Genomic DNA, 15,900 nt, shown 5'->3' on the forward strand with positions numbered 1-15,900 from the left:
AACTTCGGGTTTTGTTTATGTTTATGAGTTTTACACACAAAACTTGATGTGAAAGATGATTATTAATCAATTTTTATTTCATCACGCAATTAAATAGTTGCCAGACTAGAACTAGATCAAGTTGGCCAGAACATGAATAACCCTCTTAAGGAAATACCAAACTTTTTCATTCGGCAACTAGTTAGATCAACATTCATGAATGTTAGATAGGTAACATGTGAGGAGTGCAAATTATTTTGGGACTTTTTATTGCTGGTGAAGCTGTTAAGATGGAATATGTCTCGGCCTACAAAGACATATTATCATGCATACATATGAACAGTGGGACTGCACATGGCCTTTAAATTTCGTAATAAAGACTAACCCAAGTCTTGAGCTGGGTGATTTTCAGCTTCTGTTAGACATTTAACACACATCAAGCAAAGATTTCACAATCATCAAAGGTATTAGTAAATTCTACTTCATTCATACAGATTGCACCTCAATCTTCAGCTGGTACCACCAGAATAGCTAATTGATTATTATTTTATTGAAATCAACACATTATAACAAAATATTTCCAAGGATACAACCCATAAAACTGCAATTAAACGAGAGAGATGTACTACAATCAACTTATAGACACTGAAGAGAATGTCTAGCTATTTAGCTCCCCTAGAACTTCCAACAGGAGATGAAGTCATTAGCTATTATCATGAAGAAGGAAGTCTCTTAAAGCTGTCGGCCTGACTGTCTCAAGATCAAAAAGTATGGTCATGATCCAATGTGGAAAGAGGAATGAAACACAAGTAGGCTTAGCACTGCCAGGCATGCCACAGTAGAAGATATTACAATAAGAAAAATGCATGGGACAACAAAAGTCAGGGTGAAGGGGAGAAAGAAGTACGGAAAAAAGGAAAGGAAAAGAAGCATTGCTCCACTGGAAAGTGCAAGGCCCAACATTAAAGGGCAAATTGACCACAGTTGAAGCCTAGAAATTCTCAGGCTTGAAAACGACATCTGTGAAGTTATGAGAAATCAACTGCCATCCAAGGTGAATACAGAGGCAAGAAATAACAGGAAAAAAACATTCTAATCATGAATTGGGTAGAAACCATTCACAGACATTCCCCCATCAATGCAGATAATCTGCCCAGTGATGTAAGATGATGCAGGTAAGCAAAGAAATGCTACCAGAGATGAAACTTCTGTTGGGTCTCCAAGGCGCCGAGCAGGAGTTACAGAATATACCTCTTCCAAATATTCTTTTTTGCTAAGCACCTGGAACATGGAGGTCAAATGGCATTATGAATAAGTTCAATCTAACAAAAAACAACATGAGCTAGGGTGAATAGGGAATTACTTGCTCCACCATTGAGGTTTTGATGTACCAAGGTGCCACAGCATTACATCTTATGTTGTCTTTTGCCCACTCACAAGCCAAATTTCGTGTAAGCTGATTGATAGCTCCTGAAAACCAACCGAAAGTAAACAAAATTAAAATGAAGTTTCATAAAACTCTTCAACTGTACCACATGGACCCATAAATGATGCGGTGAAATTCACATCAGAAGGGTAAATTACCTTTAGTTGATCCCTGAACAGACATGTTTTTGAGTGAGACAAAACCAGACACAGAAGATGTAAATACAACGCTTCCTGCTCCAGATGCTTTCAGCAGGGGATAAGCTAGTTGTGATAAGTTAAAAACAGATTCAAAATTTGTGGCCATGAGAGTGGAAAATTCCTCTGCTGTGAACTCTACCATTGGTTTCCGGATATTTGTTCCAACATTATTAATCTACGAAAACATTAAAGCCTTGAACTTCATGTTGAACAAAAAAATAGTGGTTAAGAGATGGGAGGATTCATTTTAATTTTGGCACTTAAAAAGATAAACAATAGAAAGCACAAAATTTACAAGTAGCACTCTTATTAATAGAATTTTATACATAAACGGTAGTACGAAATAACTATATTGGGGTTCCGAAAGGACATATGGACAGGTTATACAAAAAAATTTTGAAGCATGCAAGAAATAATTAATGATCACCTTAATCATTAAATAATGACTTGGATGTTATGCATTTGGGTTTAAATTTTAGCTCAACTAATAAATAGCTCGTCTCTTACTTTCACTTTTCAACTAGGAAGTTGTCATTTCAAAAACCAATAATGTTTGATCTTATAATAATATAACATTCAATAGTTTGCATATATATAATTTTGTATTCATCACATATTCACAGCTGAGAAGGGGAAAATTATAATTTGCCGGAGCACATTGAAGTGAAAGCAGAGTAGCTAGCTAGTGAACAGAATTTGTGCTCCAGGATTTGTAGCGGGAGGGAACAAGTGATACCAGGGTATCTCCTGAAGTTTCCACCCCCAATTATGTGCTTCACATAGTCATGTTCCAATAAAAAGAGAGAGACAGTTGGTTTTAATGGTGATTTGCTGAAATGAGATTGTTTAAAGCATTTTAGTTGCTATTAATGTGTTTGGGTAAGCAAAAGAAGTTAGATTGGTGTGGTTAATGGCCTGAAAATCGCAGAATTTCTGGGTTCAGGCTTCGGAACTGCTGGGTTAGGATGAAGAAACTGGAGCACAGATTTATTTATATGTTATCCCATAAAATTCATACCTTTTGACACTCAAATAAATAGTTGAATCCCTTTATTGTATCCCGAATGAGTTATTACACTCGAATACAAGAGGAGGAAAAATAACTCCCCTCCTAATTTTATCATATCACTCTTAATAGTATGTGATTTGGTGACTTGGACTCCATCACTTGTTATTCTTGTTGATGTGACTTCCATGAATTTAGTGTCATATTCCTGCAAGTTATAACCAATTCAGGTTCTTGGGAAGAATAACCCGTTCACTGTAAATCCTCCATCAACACAAATAGTCTGCCCAGTAATGTACGAGGCTGCTGGTAGACAAAGAAATGCTATCAAGGAAGAAACCTCCTTTGGCTCCCCAATGCGTCCCATTGGAGTTCGAACGACTACCTCCTTCATGAAAGTCTCATTATCCAGATGCTGCAACCATAAAGAGATGTATGTCAATTAAACAAGCTCTAATTATTTTAAAACTGAGTTTGGTTATTGGACTTAATAATATTAATGCAGTAAAATTCCTGACATAACCATTAAAATGCTGACATAGAATGTAAACGTGTCAAGTGATTCTTACAGGTGCTGTTAGAGGAGTTCTGATGAGCCAAGGCGCGACAGAATTAGCCCTTATGTTGTCTCTTGCCCACTCACAAGCCAAATTCTTGGCAAGTTGGTTCATAGCCCCTGCAGATAAATAGACCAACGTCAGTATCACCGCTAGCTCTCAAAATCAATCATCAATGTTAAAACCAGTTAAGCTTTCAATATCGTAAATATAATGAAAAAATTTACCTTTAGTTGCTGAATAAGTGGCATCACCGCTTACTGATACCACACCACAGACTGAGGACATGAAAATAATACTTCCTGCTCCTGAAGCTTTCAACAGAGGATATGCAAGTTGAGATAAGTAGTAAGCAGACTCAAAATTGGTAGTCATGACAACTGAAAAATCTTCAGCATTTTGCTCTATAATCGGCTTTACTCTGCTTGTCCCAACATTGTGAACCTGGAGTTGCATAGCAAAATATAAGATAATGAAAATTTTGAACTATTTGCTGAGTTACATCTGAGACATAATGGATTTGGAAACTGGAGAGTCACATACAAGGATGTTAAGTTTTCCATTGAAAAGAGATGACACTCTATCCATTAACTTCTTTCCTTCTGCACGAGATGATACATCACATACCGTACCAGTGACTTTAAAACCTTTCATTTCCCATTCCCGTATGCATTCATTAAGCTCAGCTTCGTTTCTAGAGCATGTATGCACAGATGCACCCATCTCTGCCAATTCCTCCACAACAGCATGCCTGATGGGCGTTGTACATGATTAAACAATGAAATATTAACAGAATGTTAAATATGCTACACAATGTCTCTCTAGTTAGTATATGAAACCACAGAGTACTACATCAGGGACAAGAATAACTGTCAAATGCCACTCAAATAATTTTAATACTACCAACCTTAATGAGAATTATTTAGTAGCCACTAGCCTATAACAAGAAAAATAAAAAGAGAGGAGAACTGAGAGGAAGAAAAACCCGAGTCCTTTGGTTCCACCAGTGACAAGTGCTGTCATGCCCTGAAGATTCCATCTGTTGAGCCCACTGTAGCTGTCTGCTTGAGCCATTATCTCTACTGCTGTTACTTCCAGAAGTTCTTGAAGGTTATATGTTGATAGCCATATATATCGTCCGTCTAACTATTATTAACCACAACCACATGATAGAAGTAGAAGATGCCAAATCAGTCAATTTCAATGTAGACACTAGCAATCAAACCATGATAAGGAAATGCAACTAACACCACAAAATGCCTTGCCCAAACAAAGCAGAAGATTAGATTGTGGAGTCTGGACGCTTTCTGATATTAGAAAGTCGATCCAACTTGTGGCTTGCAGAAGTTCATGAGTTTTGGCCACGAAACTTGTATCCAAAGACGATAATCGATTATTCATATTTTGTTAAACACTTGGGCTTTAAGTTTGGACACCAACAGAAATCAAGTAAAGATTGCCCCATAATCAAAGTAGTTAGAGAAATATTTAATTTATTCATTAGGAAGGAAAAGATATCCGGGGGATATATACAGATGACAATAATATTATACTTATAAAGATTTTTATATAAAATGAGGTGGTAAGAAATGAATAAAAGAGTGAAACAAAAAGTCAAACTTATTAAATTCACTTTTTCATTTATTTTTTGCCACATTACTTTGTATGAAGATTTTTGTAAAATTTCTTTGTAAGTGTAGTATTACTCTACAGATGGGCCAATGACACAATGCAGTATCTAAAGCTAGATATTACAAGAGGTGGAAAAGGCTTGGGCCTGGACCTTGAGGGCCCGGGCCAAAATAATTAGGGGCTGGTCATGGGCCCAAGACCAGTCTTATGGGCCTAGACATTTTTTTTAAAAAATTTTATTTTAACCCCTATATTTATTATCAATTTCATATTAAATAGGAGGATTTTGGATATTTTACATAAGTTAAAAGGAAATTGGGGAGGAGTAAACCTAGGCATTTGGGACTGGTCCCAAAAACCAATCCTAGGGGACTTGGTCCGAAACTCGGACTAGGCCCATGGATGAGGGACTGGTCCCTAGGTTGGGCCCTCCTCCAAGGCCTAGGCTTGGGACCGAGGGCCCAACCTAGGGACCGAAACCCCTTTGCATTTTTTTAAAAAGGTCATTTGAAAAATATTCAAAAACCCCCTATAATTTGAAAATTGACAAAAATATTGAAGGTTAAATTGATGTTTTACACAATTTACTAATCTTGGAGGGTGGAACTAAATTTTCCAGCCTCTAAAAATTACATAAACCCCCCTATATAATTTTTATTAACCCCTTAAAAAAAGAAATTTTTCAAACCCATAGAACCAGTCGTATGGGCCCAAGACCGGTCCTAGGGATCGGTCTAGGCCTTGAAATTTCTCATGGGCTTGGGACTCATGGGACCAGTCCTGTTGGGACCAATCCTTGCCTAGGTCTAAGGAGGGGGTTTGGGCTTGGGCCTTGGAGGAGGGACCAACCCTGGGCCCGGGCCCTCCTCCATTGGGCTTGGTCCTGTCCTAGAATCGATTTTTTGGGTTGAACTTTTTGAGTCTGAGCTTAATTCCCACTTCTATTACATGGTTATTGGATGGAACAATTACACAATTATTACTCATGTTCTTTTGGAAGAAGCCATTCACTGGTTTACTACAAAGATACACTTAACTTCGGGTTTTGTTTATGTTTATGAGTTTTACACACAAAACTTGATGTGAAAGATGATTATTAATCAATTTTTATTTCATCACGCAATTAAANTCATTAAATTCACTATTTCATTCATTTTTTTGCCACATCACTTTGTATGAAGATCTTTGTAAAATTTCTTTGTAAGTGTAGTATTACTCTACAGATGGGCCAATGACACAATGTAGTATCTAAAGCTAGATATTACAAGAGGTGGGAAAGGCCTGGGCCTGGACCTTGAGGGCCCGGGCCCAAATAATTAGGGGCTGGTCATGGGCTCAGGACCAGTCTTATGGGCCTAGACATTTTTTTATAAAACTTTTTTTAACCCCTATATTTATTATTAATTTAATATTAAATAGGAGGATTTTAGATATTTTACAGAAGTTATAAGGAAATTGGGAGGGGTACACCTAGGCATTTGGGACTGGTCCCAAAAAACCAGTCCTAGAAGGCTTGGTCCCAAATCCGGACTAGGCCCATGGATGAGGGATTGGTCCCTAGATCGGACCATCCTCCAAGGCCTAGGCTTAGGACCGATCCCAAGCCTGGGCCCAAACCCCTTTGCATTTGTTCAAAAGAGTCGTTTGAAAAATATTCAAAAACCCCTTGTAATTTGTAAATTGACAAAAATATTGAAGGTTAAATTGATATTTTACACAATTTACTAATCTTCAAAGGTGGAAATAATATTTTCAGCCTCTAAAAATTACATAAACCCCCCTACATAATTTTATTAACCCCTTAAAAAAAGAAAATTTTCAAGCCTATAGAACTGGTCCTATAGTAGGACCGGTCTAGGCCTTGAAATTTCTCATGGGCCTGGGACAAATGAGTGACTGGTCCCAAATGGGACCAGTCCTGTTGGGACCAATCCCTTCCTAGGTCTAGGGAGGGGGTTTGGGCTCAGGCCTTGGAGGAGGGATCAGCCCTGGGCTTGGGCCCTCCTCCACTGGGCTTGGTCCGGTCCTAGGACCGATTTTTTGGGCTGGACTTTTTGGGTCTGAGCCTAATTCCCACTTCTATTACATGGTTATTGGATGGAACAATTACACAATTATTACTCACGTTCTTTTGGAAGAAGCCCTTCACTGGTATAAAAAGCCATTCACTGGTTTAATACAAAGATACACCAACTTCGGGTTTTGTTTATGTTTATGAGTTTTACACACAAAACTTGATGTGAAAGATGATTATTAATCAATTTTTATTTCATCACGCAATTAAATAGTTGCCAGACTAGAACTAGATCAAGTTGGCCAGAACATGAATAACCCTCTTAAGGAAATACCAAACTTTTTCATTCGGCAACTAGTTAGATCAACATTCATGAATGTTAGATAGGTAACATGTGAGGAGTGCAAATTATTTTGGGACTTTTTATTGCTGATCACTCATGCAATGTTAAAACCGTTAAGCTTTCAATATTGTAATATAGTAAAACAATTTACTTTAGTCGCTGAATAAGTGGCATCACCGCTTACTGTACCACACACAGACTGAGGACATGAAAATAATACTTCCTGCTTCTGAAGCTTTCAACAGAGATATGCATTTGAGATAAGAGTAAGCAGACTCAAAATTGGTAGTCATGACACTGAAAAATCTTCAGCATTTTGCTCTATAATCGGCTTTACTCTGCTTGTCCCAACATTGTGAACCTGGAGTTGCATAGCAAATATAAGATAATGAAAATTTTGAACTATTTGCTGAATTACATCTGAGACATAATGGATTTGGAAACTGGAGATTACATACAGGATGTTAAGTTTTCCATAGAACAGAGATGACACTCTATCCATTAACTTCTTTCCTTCTGCTCGAGATGATACATCGCATACTGTACCAGTGACTTTAAAACCTTTCATTTCCCATTCCCGATGCATCATTAAGCTCAACTTCGTTTCTAGAGCACGTATGCACAGATGCACCCATCTCTGCTAATCCTCCACAGCATGCCTGATGGCGTTGTACATGATTAAACAATGAAATATTAACAGAATGTTAAATATGCTACACAATGTCTCTCTAGTTAGTATGAAACCACAGAGTACTACATCAGGGACAAGAATAACTGTCAAATGCCACTCAAATAATTTTAATCCTACAACCTTAATGAGAATTATTTAGTAGCCACAGCCTATACAAGAAAATAAAAAGAGAGGAGAACTGAGAGGAAGAAAAACCCGAGTCCTTGGTTCCACCAGTGACATGCTGTCATGCCCTGAAGATTCCATCTGTTGAGCCCACTGTGCTGTCGCTTGAGCCATTATCTCTACTGCTGTTACTTCCAGAAGTTCTTGAAGGTTATATGTTAGCCATATATCGTCCGTCTAACTATTATTAACCACAACCACATGATAGAAGTAGAAGATGCCAATCATCAATTTCAATGTAGACACTAGCAATCAAACCATGATAAGGAAATGCAACTAACACCACAAAATGCCTTGCCCAAACGAAGCAAGATTAGATTGTGGAGTCTGGACGCTTTCTGATTAGAAAGTCGATCCAACTTGTGGCTTGCAGAAGTTCATGAGTTTTGGCCACGAAACTTGATCCAAGACGCATAATCGATTATTCTATTTTGTTAAAACACTTGGGCTTTAAGTTTGGACACCAACAGAAATCAAGTAAAGATTGCCCCATAATCAAGTGTTAGAGAAATATTTAATTTATTCATACGAAGGAAAAGATGTCTGGGGGGATATATACAGATGGCAATAATACTATATTTACAAAGATTTTTATACAAAGTGACAAAAAGTTAAACTCATTAAATTCACTTTTTCTTTTTTTTTTTGCCACATCACTTTGTATAAGATTTTTATAAATTTTTTTGTAAGTGTAGTATTACTCTACAGATGGTAAAAAATGATAAAAGAGTGAACCAAAAAGTCACACTTTAAATAGTGGTCGTGGATGACATTAATCATCAAATAAAGACCCTTGATGTTATGCATTTGGTTATAAATACATCTCAGAAATCAATAATGCTTTGCTGTTAAAATTAATAAAAACTTTAAGATTGACCGGTTTTATTTACTCACATAACTGAAGTTACAAAGTCAACCTGGAAAATCGTAAACTAGTAATAAAGTTGGATCTCCAATGGCGTGTATCGTATATGTTTAGTTTAATCCCTAGAAAACATCAAAATGAGCTGGTTACAACTTTTATGAGCAGACTCCAAATTCGTAGCCATGATAAATGAGAAATATTCTGCCTTTTTACTCTTCAGTCGGCTTGAATATGTTAGTCCCAACATTATTTATCTACAGTCATACAATTAATGAATTCCGTTTAACATAATTAAAGTGAAAAACGGAACGGATTTGGAAAATGGATGATGATAGACATACAAGGATGTTGAGTTTCCCATCAAATAGAGAGCAGATTTGTTTCATTAGCTTCTCTCGTTCTGATGGAGATGATACTTCACAAACTGAACCGGTGACTTTGAGACCTTTGATTTTCCATTTACAACTGCATTCATTAAGCTCTGCTTCATTCCTAGAACATGTATGCACAGACGCCTCTAACTCTGCCAATTCCTCCACAACAGCGTGCCTGATGAGTGATGACAATATATATAGAAATATTAGTAGTTCGCATCACCCCAAAATATAACTCCAAACACAAAAATGCAGAACTTAGTGGACCTACTAATGTCTCTCATAGTCATCTCATCTGTAACTGTTTCATGTATCTACAAAGGGAGCTAAAGCATTAAGAGAGGGCATGATTGCATTGCATCTAATCTAAGAGCTATATATGATATCCACTTTAATGAAAAATGACCCTTGAAAAGCATGCAAGAGAGGTTTTTAATGAGAACCAGAATTGATGTCATCTTACCCAATTCCTTTGGTTCCACCGGTGATAAGAGCCCTCAAGACTCCATCTGTTGTGCCTGCCAATGGTACCTGCAGCTTCAGCCATTCTCTCTGTTTCTTCCGAAGTACTACTGATGCTTCAACTAGTTTTGGCTAGTTATTATACCAGTAGCCATTGTCACCATGCTGTTATAAAAGACCTTAAAGAATCCAAGTTGGCACCAAACAAGTAGCTCAAGAAAAAATTAATGATCACCTTAATCATTAAATAATAATTTGGATGTTATGCATGTGGATTTAAATTCTTACTTTCACTTTTCAACTAGGAAGTTATCATTTCAAAAACCAATAATGTTTAATCTTATAATTAATATAATTTTCAATAGTTTGCATATATATACTCTGGACTTTCCTCTAAAATTTTGTATCCATCACATATTCACAGCTGAGACAAGGGAAAATTATGATTTGCCGTAACACATTGAATTGAAAGCAGAGTAGCTAGCTAGTGAACAGAATTTGTGCTCCAGGATTTGTAGCGGGAGGGAACAAGTGATACCACGGTATCTCCTAAAGTTTCCACCCCCAATTATGTGCTTCACATAGTCGTGTTCCACTAAAAAAGAGAGAGACAATTGGTTTTAATGGTGATTTGGTGAAATGAGATTGTTTAAAGCATTTTGGTTGCTATAAATGTGTTTGGGTAAGCAAAAGAGGTTAGTGTGGTTTATGGCTGAAAATCGCAGAATTTCTGGGTTCAGGCTTTGGAACTGCTGGGTTAGGATGAAGAAACTGGAGCACAGATTTATTTATATGTTATCCCATAAAATTCATACCTTTTGACACTCAAATTAATAGTTGAATCCCTTTATTGTATCCCGAATGAGTTTTTACACTTGAATACAAGAGGAGGAAAAATAACTCCCCTCCTAATTTTATCATATCACTCTTAATAGTATATGATTTGGTGACTTGGACTCCATCACTTGTTATTCTTGTTGATGTGACTTCCATGAATTTAGTGTCATATTCCTGCAAGTTATAACCAATTCAGGTTCTTGGGAAGAATAACCCGTTCACTGTAAATCCTCCATCAACACAAATAGTCTGCCCAGTAATGTACGAGGCTGCTGGTAGACAAAGAAATGCTATCAAGGAAGAAACCTCCTTTGGCTCCCCAGTGCGTCCCATTGGAGTTCGAACGACTACCTTCTTCATGAAAGTCTCATTATCCAGATGCTGCAACCATAAAGAGATGTATGTCAATTAAACAAGCTCTAATTATTTTAAAACTGAGTTTGGTTATTGGACTTAATAATATTAATGCAGTAAAATTCCTGACACAACCATTAAAATGCTGACATAGAATGTAAACGTGTCAAGTGATTCTTACAGGTGCTGTTAGAGGAGTTCTGATGAGCCAAGGCGCGACAGAATTAGCCCTTATGTTGTCTCTTGCCCACTCACAAGCCAAATTCTTGGCAAGTTGGTTCATAGCCCCTGCAGATAAATAGATCAACATCAGTATCACCGCTAGCTCTCAAAATCAATCATCAATGTTAAAACCAGTTAAGCTTTCAATATTGTAAATATAGTAAAACAATTTACCTTTAGTCGCTGAATAAGTGGCATCACCGCTTACTGATACCACACCACAGACTGAGGACATGAAAATAATACTTCCTGCTTCTGAAGCTTTCAACAGAGGATATGCAAGTTGAGATAAGTAGTAAGCAGACTCAAAATTGGTAGTCATGACAACTGAAAAATCTTCAGCATTTTGCTCTATAATCGGCTTTACTCTGCTTGTCCCAACATTGTGAACCTGGAGTTGCATAGCAAAATATAAGATAATGAAAATTTTGAACTATTTGCTGAATTACATCTGAGACATAATGGATTTGGAAACTGGAGAATTACATACAAGGATGTTAAGTTTTCCATAGAACAGAGATGACACTCTATCCATTAACTTCTTTCCTTCTGCTCGAGATGATACATCGCATACTGTACCAGTGACTTTAAAACCTTTCATTTCCCATTCCCGTATGCATTCATTAAGCTCAACTTCGTTTCTAGAGCATGTATGCACAGATGCACCCATCTCTGCTAATTCCTCCACAACAGCATGCCTGATGGGCGTTGTACATGATTAAACAATGAAATATTAACAGAATGTTAAATATGCTACACAATGTCTCTCTAGTTAGTATATGAAACCACAGAGTACTACATCAGGGACAAGAATAACTGTCAAATGCCACTCAAATAATTTTAATACTACCAACCTTAATGAGAATTATTTAGTAGCCACTAGCCTATAACAAGAAAAATAAAAAGAGAGGAGAACTGAGAGGAAGAAAAACCCGAGTCCTTTGGTTCCACCAGTGACAAGTGCTGTCATGCCCTGAAGATTCCATCTGTTGAGCCCACTGTAGCTGTCTGCTTGAGCCATTATCTCTACTGCTGTTACTTCCAGAAGTTCTTGAAGGTTATATGTTGATAGCCATATATATCGTCCGTCTAACTATTATTAACATACGCACGATAACAAGTAACAATAATTGCATAGTTCATTGCTTACACACTCAAAACGTTTTTATAAGGTTACATATTTATTAACCACAACCACATGATAGAAGTAGAAGATGCCAAATCAGTCAATTTCAATGTAGACACTAGCAATCAAATCATGATAAGGAAATGCAACTAACACCACAAAATGCCTTGCCCAAACAAAGCAGAAGATCAGATTGTGGAGTCTGGGCGCTTTCTGAAATTAGAAAGTCGATCCAACTTGTGGCTTGCAGAAGTTCATGAGTTTTGGCCACGAAACTTGTATCCAAAGACGATAATCGATTATTCATATTTTGTTAAACACTTGAGCTTTAAGTTTGGACACCAACAGAAATCAAGTAAAGATTGCCCCATAATCAAAGTAGTTAGAGAAATATTTAAGGGTTCGTTTGGTTTGTTATTTTAGATAGAATTTTGAGAATAATATTGGGTAGTTGAATATGGTAATTATTACGAGGTAAAATTTAAAAATTAATAAAAAAACCTCTTAGGTTTGCTAATTTAACTAAACACCCCAATATATAAAAATTTTGTAAAATAACAAAAACACCGCCACCCACCTACAGTGCCAGATTTCAGCCACCACCGCCGAAATCTTGCCGGAAAATGGCGTTACCACGTAAACCGGTCAGATCTGGCCGGTTGTGCGTCGATCTTGCCTTTTCCAGCCAGATCCACCACGGATCTGGCTGAAAAAGGCCAGATCGGCGAATTACCGACCATGTTCGATCATTTCTACGCCGTTGTAATAGATTCCGGCTACCACCGACTGTGGTTGCAGGAATCTGGCAACTATGGGTGGGTGGGGGTGTTTTTGTTAGTTTGTAAAATTTTTCTGGGGTGTTTAATTAAATTAATAAATTTAAGGGGTATAAAAGTAATTAAATAAAATATAATAGTATTTCTTAAATAATCAAACAAACAACTATTTTGGGAATAAGATAGGGAATAGGGTAAGAAATAATAAAACAAACGGACCCTAATTTATTCATTATGAAGGAAAAGATGTCCCGAGGGATATATACAGATGGGCCAATGTAGTATCTAAAGCTAGATATTACAAGAGGTGGGAAAGGCCTGGGCCTGGACCTTGAGGGCTTGGGCCCAAATAATTAGGGGCTGGTCGTGGGCCTAGGATTGGTCTTATGGGCCTAGACAATTTTTTATAAAATTTTATTTTAACCCCTATATTTATTATCAATTTCATATTAAATAGGAGAATTTTGGATATTTTACAAAAGTTAAAAGGAAATTGGGGAGGGGTAGACTTAGACATTTGGGACTGATCCCAAAAAACCAGTTCTAGGAAGTTTGGTCCCAAACCCGGACTAGGCCCATGGAAGAGGGATCGATCTAGGGATTGGTCCCTCCTCCAAGGCCTGGGCTTGGGACCGATCCCCAGCCTGGGCCCAAACCCCTTTGCATTTTTTCAAAAAAGTCCTTTGAAAAATATTCAAAAACCCCCTATAATTTTAAAATTGACAAAAAATTAAAGGTTAAATTGATATTTTACACAATTTACTAATCTTTGAGGGTGGAAATACATTTTCCAACATCTAAAAATTACATAAACCCCCCTACATAATTTTATTAACCCCTTAAAAAAATTTTCAAGCTCATAGAATCCATCCTATGGGCCCAAGACCGGTCCTAGAGATCGATATGGGCCTTGAAATTTCTCATGGGTCTGGGACCAATCCAGGCCCATGAGTGACTGGTCCCAAATGGGACCAATCTTGTTGGGACCGATCCCTGCCTAGGTATAGGGAGGGAGTTTGGGCTCGGGCCTTGGAGAAGGGACCAGCCCTAGGCTCAAGCCCTCCTCCATTGGGCTTGGTCTGGTCTTAGGACCGGTTTTTTGGGCTGGACTTTTTGGGTCCGAGCCTAATTCCCGCTTCTATTACATGTTTATTGGATGGAACAATTACACAATTATTACTCACGTTCTTTTGGAAGAAGCCCTTCATTGGTTTACTAAGCCATTCACTGGTTTACTACAAAGATACACTAACTTCGGGTTTTGTTTATGTTTATGAGTTTTACACACAAAACTTGATGTGAAAGATGATTATTAATCAATTTTTATTTCATCACGCAATTAAATAGTTGCCAGACTAGAACCAGATCAGAATATGAATAGCCCTCTTACGGAAATGCCAAACTTTTTCATTCGACAACTAGTTAGATCAACATTCATTAATGATAGATAGGTAATATATGAGGGAGTGCAAATTATGTTGGGACTTTTTATTGCTGGTGAAGCTGTCAAGGTGGAATATGTCTCGGCCTACAAAGACATATTATCATGCATACATATGACCAATGGGACTGCACATGGCCTTTAAATTTCGTAATAAAGACTAACCCAAGTCTTGAGTTGGGTGATTTTCAGCTTCTGTTAGACATTTAACATACATCAAGCAAAGATTTCACAATCATCAAAGGTATTAGTAAATTCTACTTCATTCATACAGATTGCACCTCAATCTTCAGCTGGTACCACCAGAATAGCTAATTGATTATATTTTTATAGAAATCAACACATTATAACAAAATCTTTCCAAGGATACAACCCATAAAACTGCAATTAAACGAGAGAGATGTACTACAATCCAACTTATAGACACAGAAGAGAATGTCTAGCTATTTAGCTCCCTAGAACTTCCAACAGGAGATGAAGTCATTAGCTATTATCATGAAGAAGGAAGTCTCTTAAAGCTGTCGGCCTGACTGTCTCAAGATCAAAAAGTATGGTCATGATCCAATGTGGAAAGAGGAATGAAACACAAGTAGGCTTAGCACTGCCAGGCATGCCACAGTAGAAGATATTACAATAAGAAAAGACAACAAAAGTCAGGGTGAAGGGGAGAAGGAAGTACGGAAAAAAGGAAAGGAAAAGAAGCATTGCTCCACTGGAAAGTGCAAGGCCCAACATTAAAGGGCAAATTGACCACAGTTGAAGCCTAGAAATTCTCAGGCTTGAAAACGACATCTGTGAAGTTATGAGAAATCAACTGCCATCCAAGGTGAATACAGAGGCAAGAAATAACAGGAAAAAAACATTCTAATCATGAATTGGGTAGAAACCATTCACAGACATTCCCCCATCAATGCAGATAATCTGCCCAGTGATGTAAGATGATGCAGGTAAGCAAAGAAATGCTACCAGAGATGAAACTTCTGTTGGGTCTCCAAGGCGCCGAGCAGGAGTTACAGAATATACCTCTTCCAAATATTCTTTTTTGCTAAGCACCTGGAACATGGAGGTCAAATGGCATTATGAATAAGTTCAATCTAACAAAAAACAACATGAGCTAGGGTGAATAGGGAATTACTTGCTCCACCATTGAGGTTTTGATGTACCAAGGTGCCACAGCATTACATCTTATGTTGTCTTTTGCCCACTCACAAGCCAAATTTCGTGTAAGCTGATTGATAGCTCCTGAAAACCAACCGAAAGTAAACAAAATTAAAATGAAGTTTCATAAAACTCTTCAACTGTACCACATGGACCCATAAATGATGCGGTGAAATTCACATCAGAAGGGTAAATTACCTTCAGTTGATCCCTGAACAGACATGTTTTTGAGTGAGACAAAACCAGACACAGAAGATGTAAATACAACGCTT

The 15,900-nt window shown here is 37.4% G+C and overlaps 4 protein-coding genes and 1 pseudogene across 6 annotated transcripts; all 5 read right to left on the reverse strand.

Moving 5' to 3' along the window:
* Positions 1–560: 560 nt before the first annotated feature.
* LOC116121713 (tropinone reductase homolog At2g29360-like) lies at positions 561–12,272 on the reverse strand. Its single transcript, XM_031407650.1, has 9 exons — positions 12,232–12,272; positions 4,154–4,325; positions 3,712–3,919; positions 3,396–3,612; positions 3,181–3,287; positions 2,844–3,026; positions 1,564–1,780; positions 1,343–1,449; positions 561–1,260 (listed from the first exon to the last, which is right to left on the reverse strand). Exons 2-9 carry the CDS (start codon positions 4,240–4,242, stop codon positions 1,072–1,074), a joined length of 1,317 nt encoding a protein of 438 aa, XP_031263510.1. The 5' UTR covers positions 4,243–4,325; positions 12,232–12,272; the 3' UTR covers positions 561–1,071.
* Positions 7,447–8,127, reverse strand: LOC116121714 (tropinone reductase homolog At5g06060-like). The gene is made up of 3 exons (XM_031407651.1): positions 8,044–8,127; positions 7,719–7,816; positions 7,447–7,600 (listed from the first exon to the last, which is right to left on the reverse strand). Exons 1-3 carry the CDS (start codon positions 8,125–8,127, stop codon positions 7,447–7,449), a joined length of 336 nt encoding a protein of 111 aa, XP_031263511.1.
* LOC116121718 lies at positions 9,015–10,427 on the reverse strand (annotated as a pseudogene).
* On the reverse strand, positions 10,545–12,262 carry LOC116121716 (tropinone reductase homolog At2g29360-like). 3 transcript variants are annotated; one of them, XM_031407654.1, is made up of 5 exons: positions 12,060–12,262; positions 11,618–11,825; positions 11,302–11,518; positions 11,087–11,193; positions 10,545–10,932 (listed from the first exon to the last, which is right to left on the reverse strand). In XM_031407654.1, the coding sequence occupies exons 1-5, from the start codon at positions 12,146–12,148 to the stop codon at positions 10,744–10,746; spliced, it is 810 nt and encodes a 269-aa protein (XP_031263514.1). In that variant the 5' UTR covers positions 12,149–12,262; the 3' UTR covers positions 10,545–10,743. The 3 variants fall into 3 exon arrangements, with proteins under 3 accessions (XP_031263514.1, XP_031263515.1, XP_031263516.1); XM_031407655.1 differs by having other exon boundaries at positions 11,982–12,119; XM_031407656.1 differs by having other exon boundaries at positions 11,618–11,831; positions 12,046–12,113.
* A 2,517-nt stretch (positions 12,273–14,789) lies between the features above and the next one.
* On the reverse strand, positions 14,790–15,890 carry LOC116121717. The gene is made up of 4 exons (XM_031407657.1): positions 15,827–15,890; positions 15,606–15,712; positions 15,437–15,523; positions 14,790–15,262 (listed from the first exon to the last, which is right to left on the reverse strand). The coding sequence occupies exons 1-4, from the start codon at positions 15,849–15,851 to the stop codon at positions 14,954–14,956; spliced, it is 528 nt and encodes a 175-aa protein (XP_031263517.1). The 5' UTR covers positions 15,852–15,890; the 3' UTR covers positions 14,790–14,953.
* Positions 15,891–15,900: the final 10 nt, after the last annotated feature.

Source organism: Pistacia vera, unplaced genomic scaffold, assembly GCF_008641045.1.
Source record: "Pistacia vera cultivar Batoury unplaced genomic scaffold, PisVer_v2 Contig1272, whole genome shotgun sequence".
NCBI lineage: Eukaryota > Viridiplantae > Streptophyta > Magnoliopsida > Sapindales > Anacardiaceae > Pistacia > Pistacia vera.

What these genes read in the sequence shown, in the direction of transcription:
- LOC116121716 (XM_031407654.1), bottom strand. Translation starts at nt 12,148, where the DNA reads ATGGCTCAAGCAGACAGCTACAGTGGGCTCAACAGATGGAATCTTCAG. An exon ending in GGTGGAACCAAAGGACTCGG is followed by an intron (nt 11,826 to 12,059) that starts GTTTTTCTTCCT and finishes AACGCCCATCAG; the next exon opens with GCATGCTGTTGTGGAGGAAT. An exon ending in CACTTATTCAGCGACTAAAG is followed by an intron (nt 11,194 to 11,301) that starts GTAAATTGTTTT and finishes ATTTATCTGCAG; the next exon opens with GGGCTATGAACCAACTTGCC.
- LOC116121717 (XM_031407657.1), bottom strand. Translation starts at nt 15,851, where the DNA reads ATGTCTGTTCAGGGATCAACTGAAG. An exon ending in TGTTCAGGGATCAACTGAAG is followed by an intron (nt 15,713 to 15,826) that starts GTAATTTACCCT and finishes GTTGGTTTTCAG; the next exon opens with GAGCTATCAATCAGCTTACA. An exon ending in AAACCTCAATGGTGGAGCAA is followed by an intron (nt 15,524 to 15,605) that starts GTAATTCCCTAT and finishes TCCATGTTCCAG; the next exon opens with GTGCTTAGCAAAAAAGAATA.
- LOC116121714 (XM_031407651.1), bottom strand. Translation starts at nt 8,127, where the DNA reads ATGGCTCAAGCGACAGCACAGTGGGCTCAACAGATGGAATCTTCAGGG. An exon ending in TGGTGGAACCAAGGACTCGG is followed by an intron (nt 7,817 to 8,043) that starts GTTTTTCTTCCT and finishes CAACGCCATCAG; the next exon opens with GCATGCTGTGGAGGATTAGC. An exon ending in TCGGGAATGGGAAATGAAAG is followed by an intron (nt 7,601 to 7,718) that starts GTTTTAAAGTCA and finishes TGTAATCTCCAG; the next exon opens with TTTCCAAATCCATTATGTCT.
- LOC116121713 (XM_031407650.1), bottom strand. Translation starts at nt 4,242, where the DNA reads ATGGCTCAAGCAGACAGCTACAGTGGGCTCAACAGATGGAATCTTCAG. An exon ending in TGTTCAGGGATCAACTAAAG is followed by an intron (nt 1,450 to 1,563) that starts GTAATTTACCCT and finishes GTTGGTTTTCAG; the next exon opens with GAGCTATCAATCAGCTTACA. An exon ending in AAACCTCAATGGTGGAGCAA is followed by an intron (nt 1,261 to 1,342) that starts GTAATTCCCTAT and finishes TCCATGTTCCAG; the next exon opens with GTGCTTAGCAAAAAAGAATA.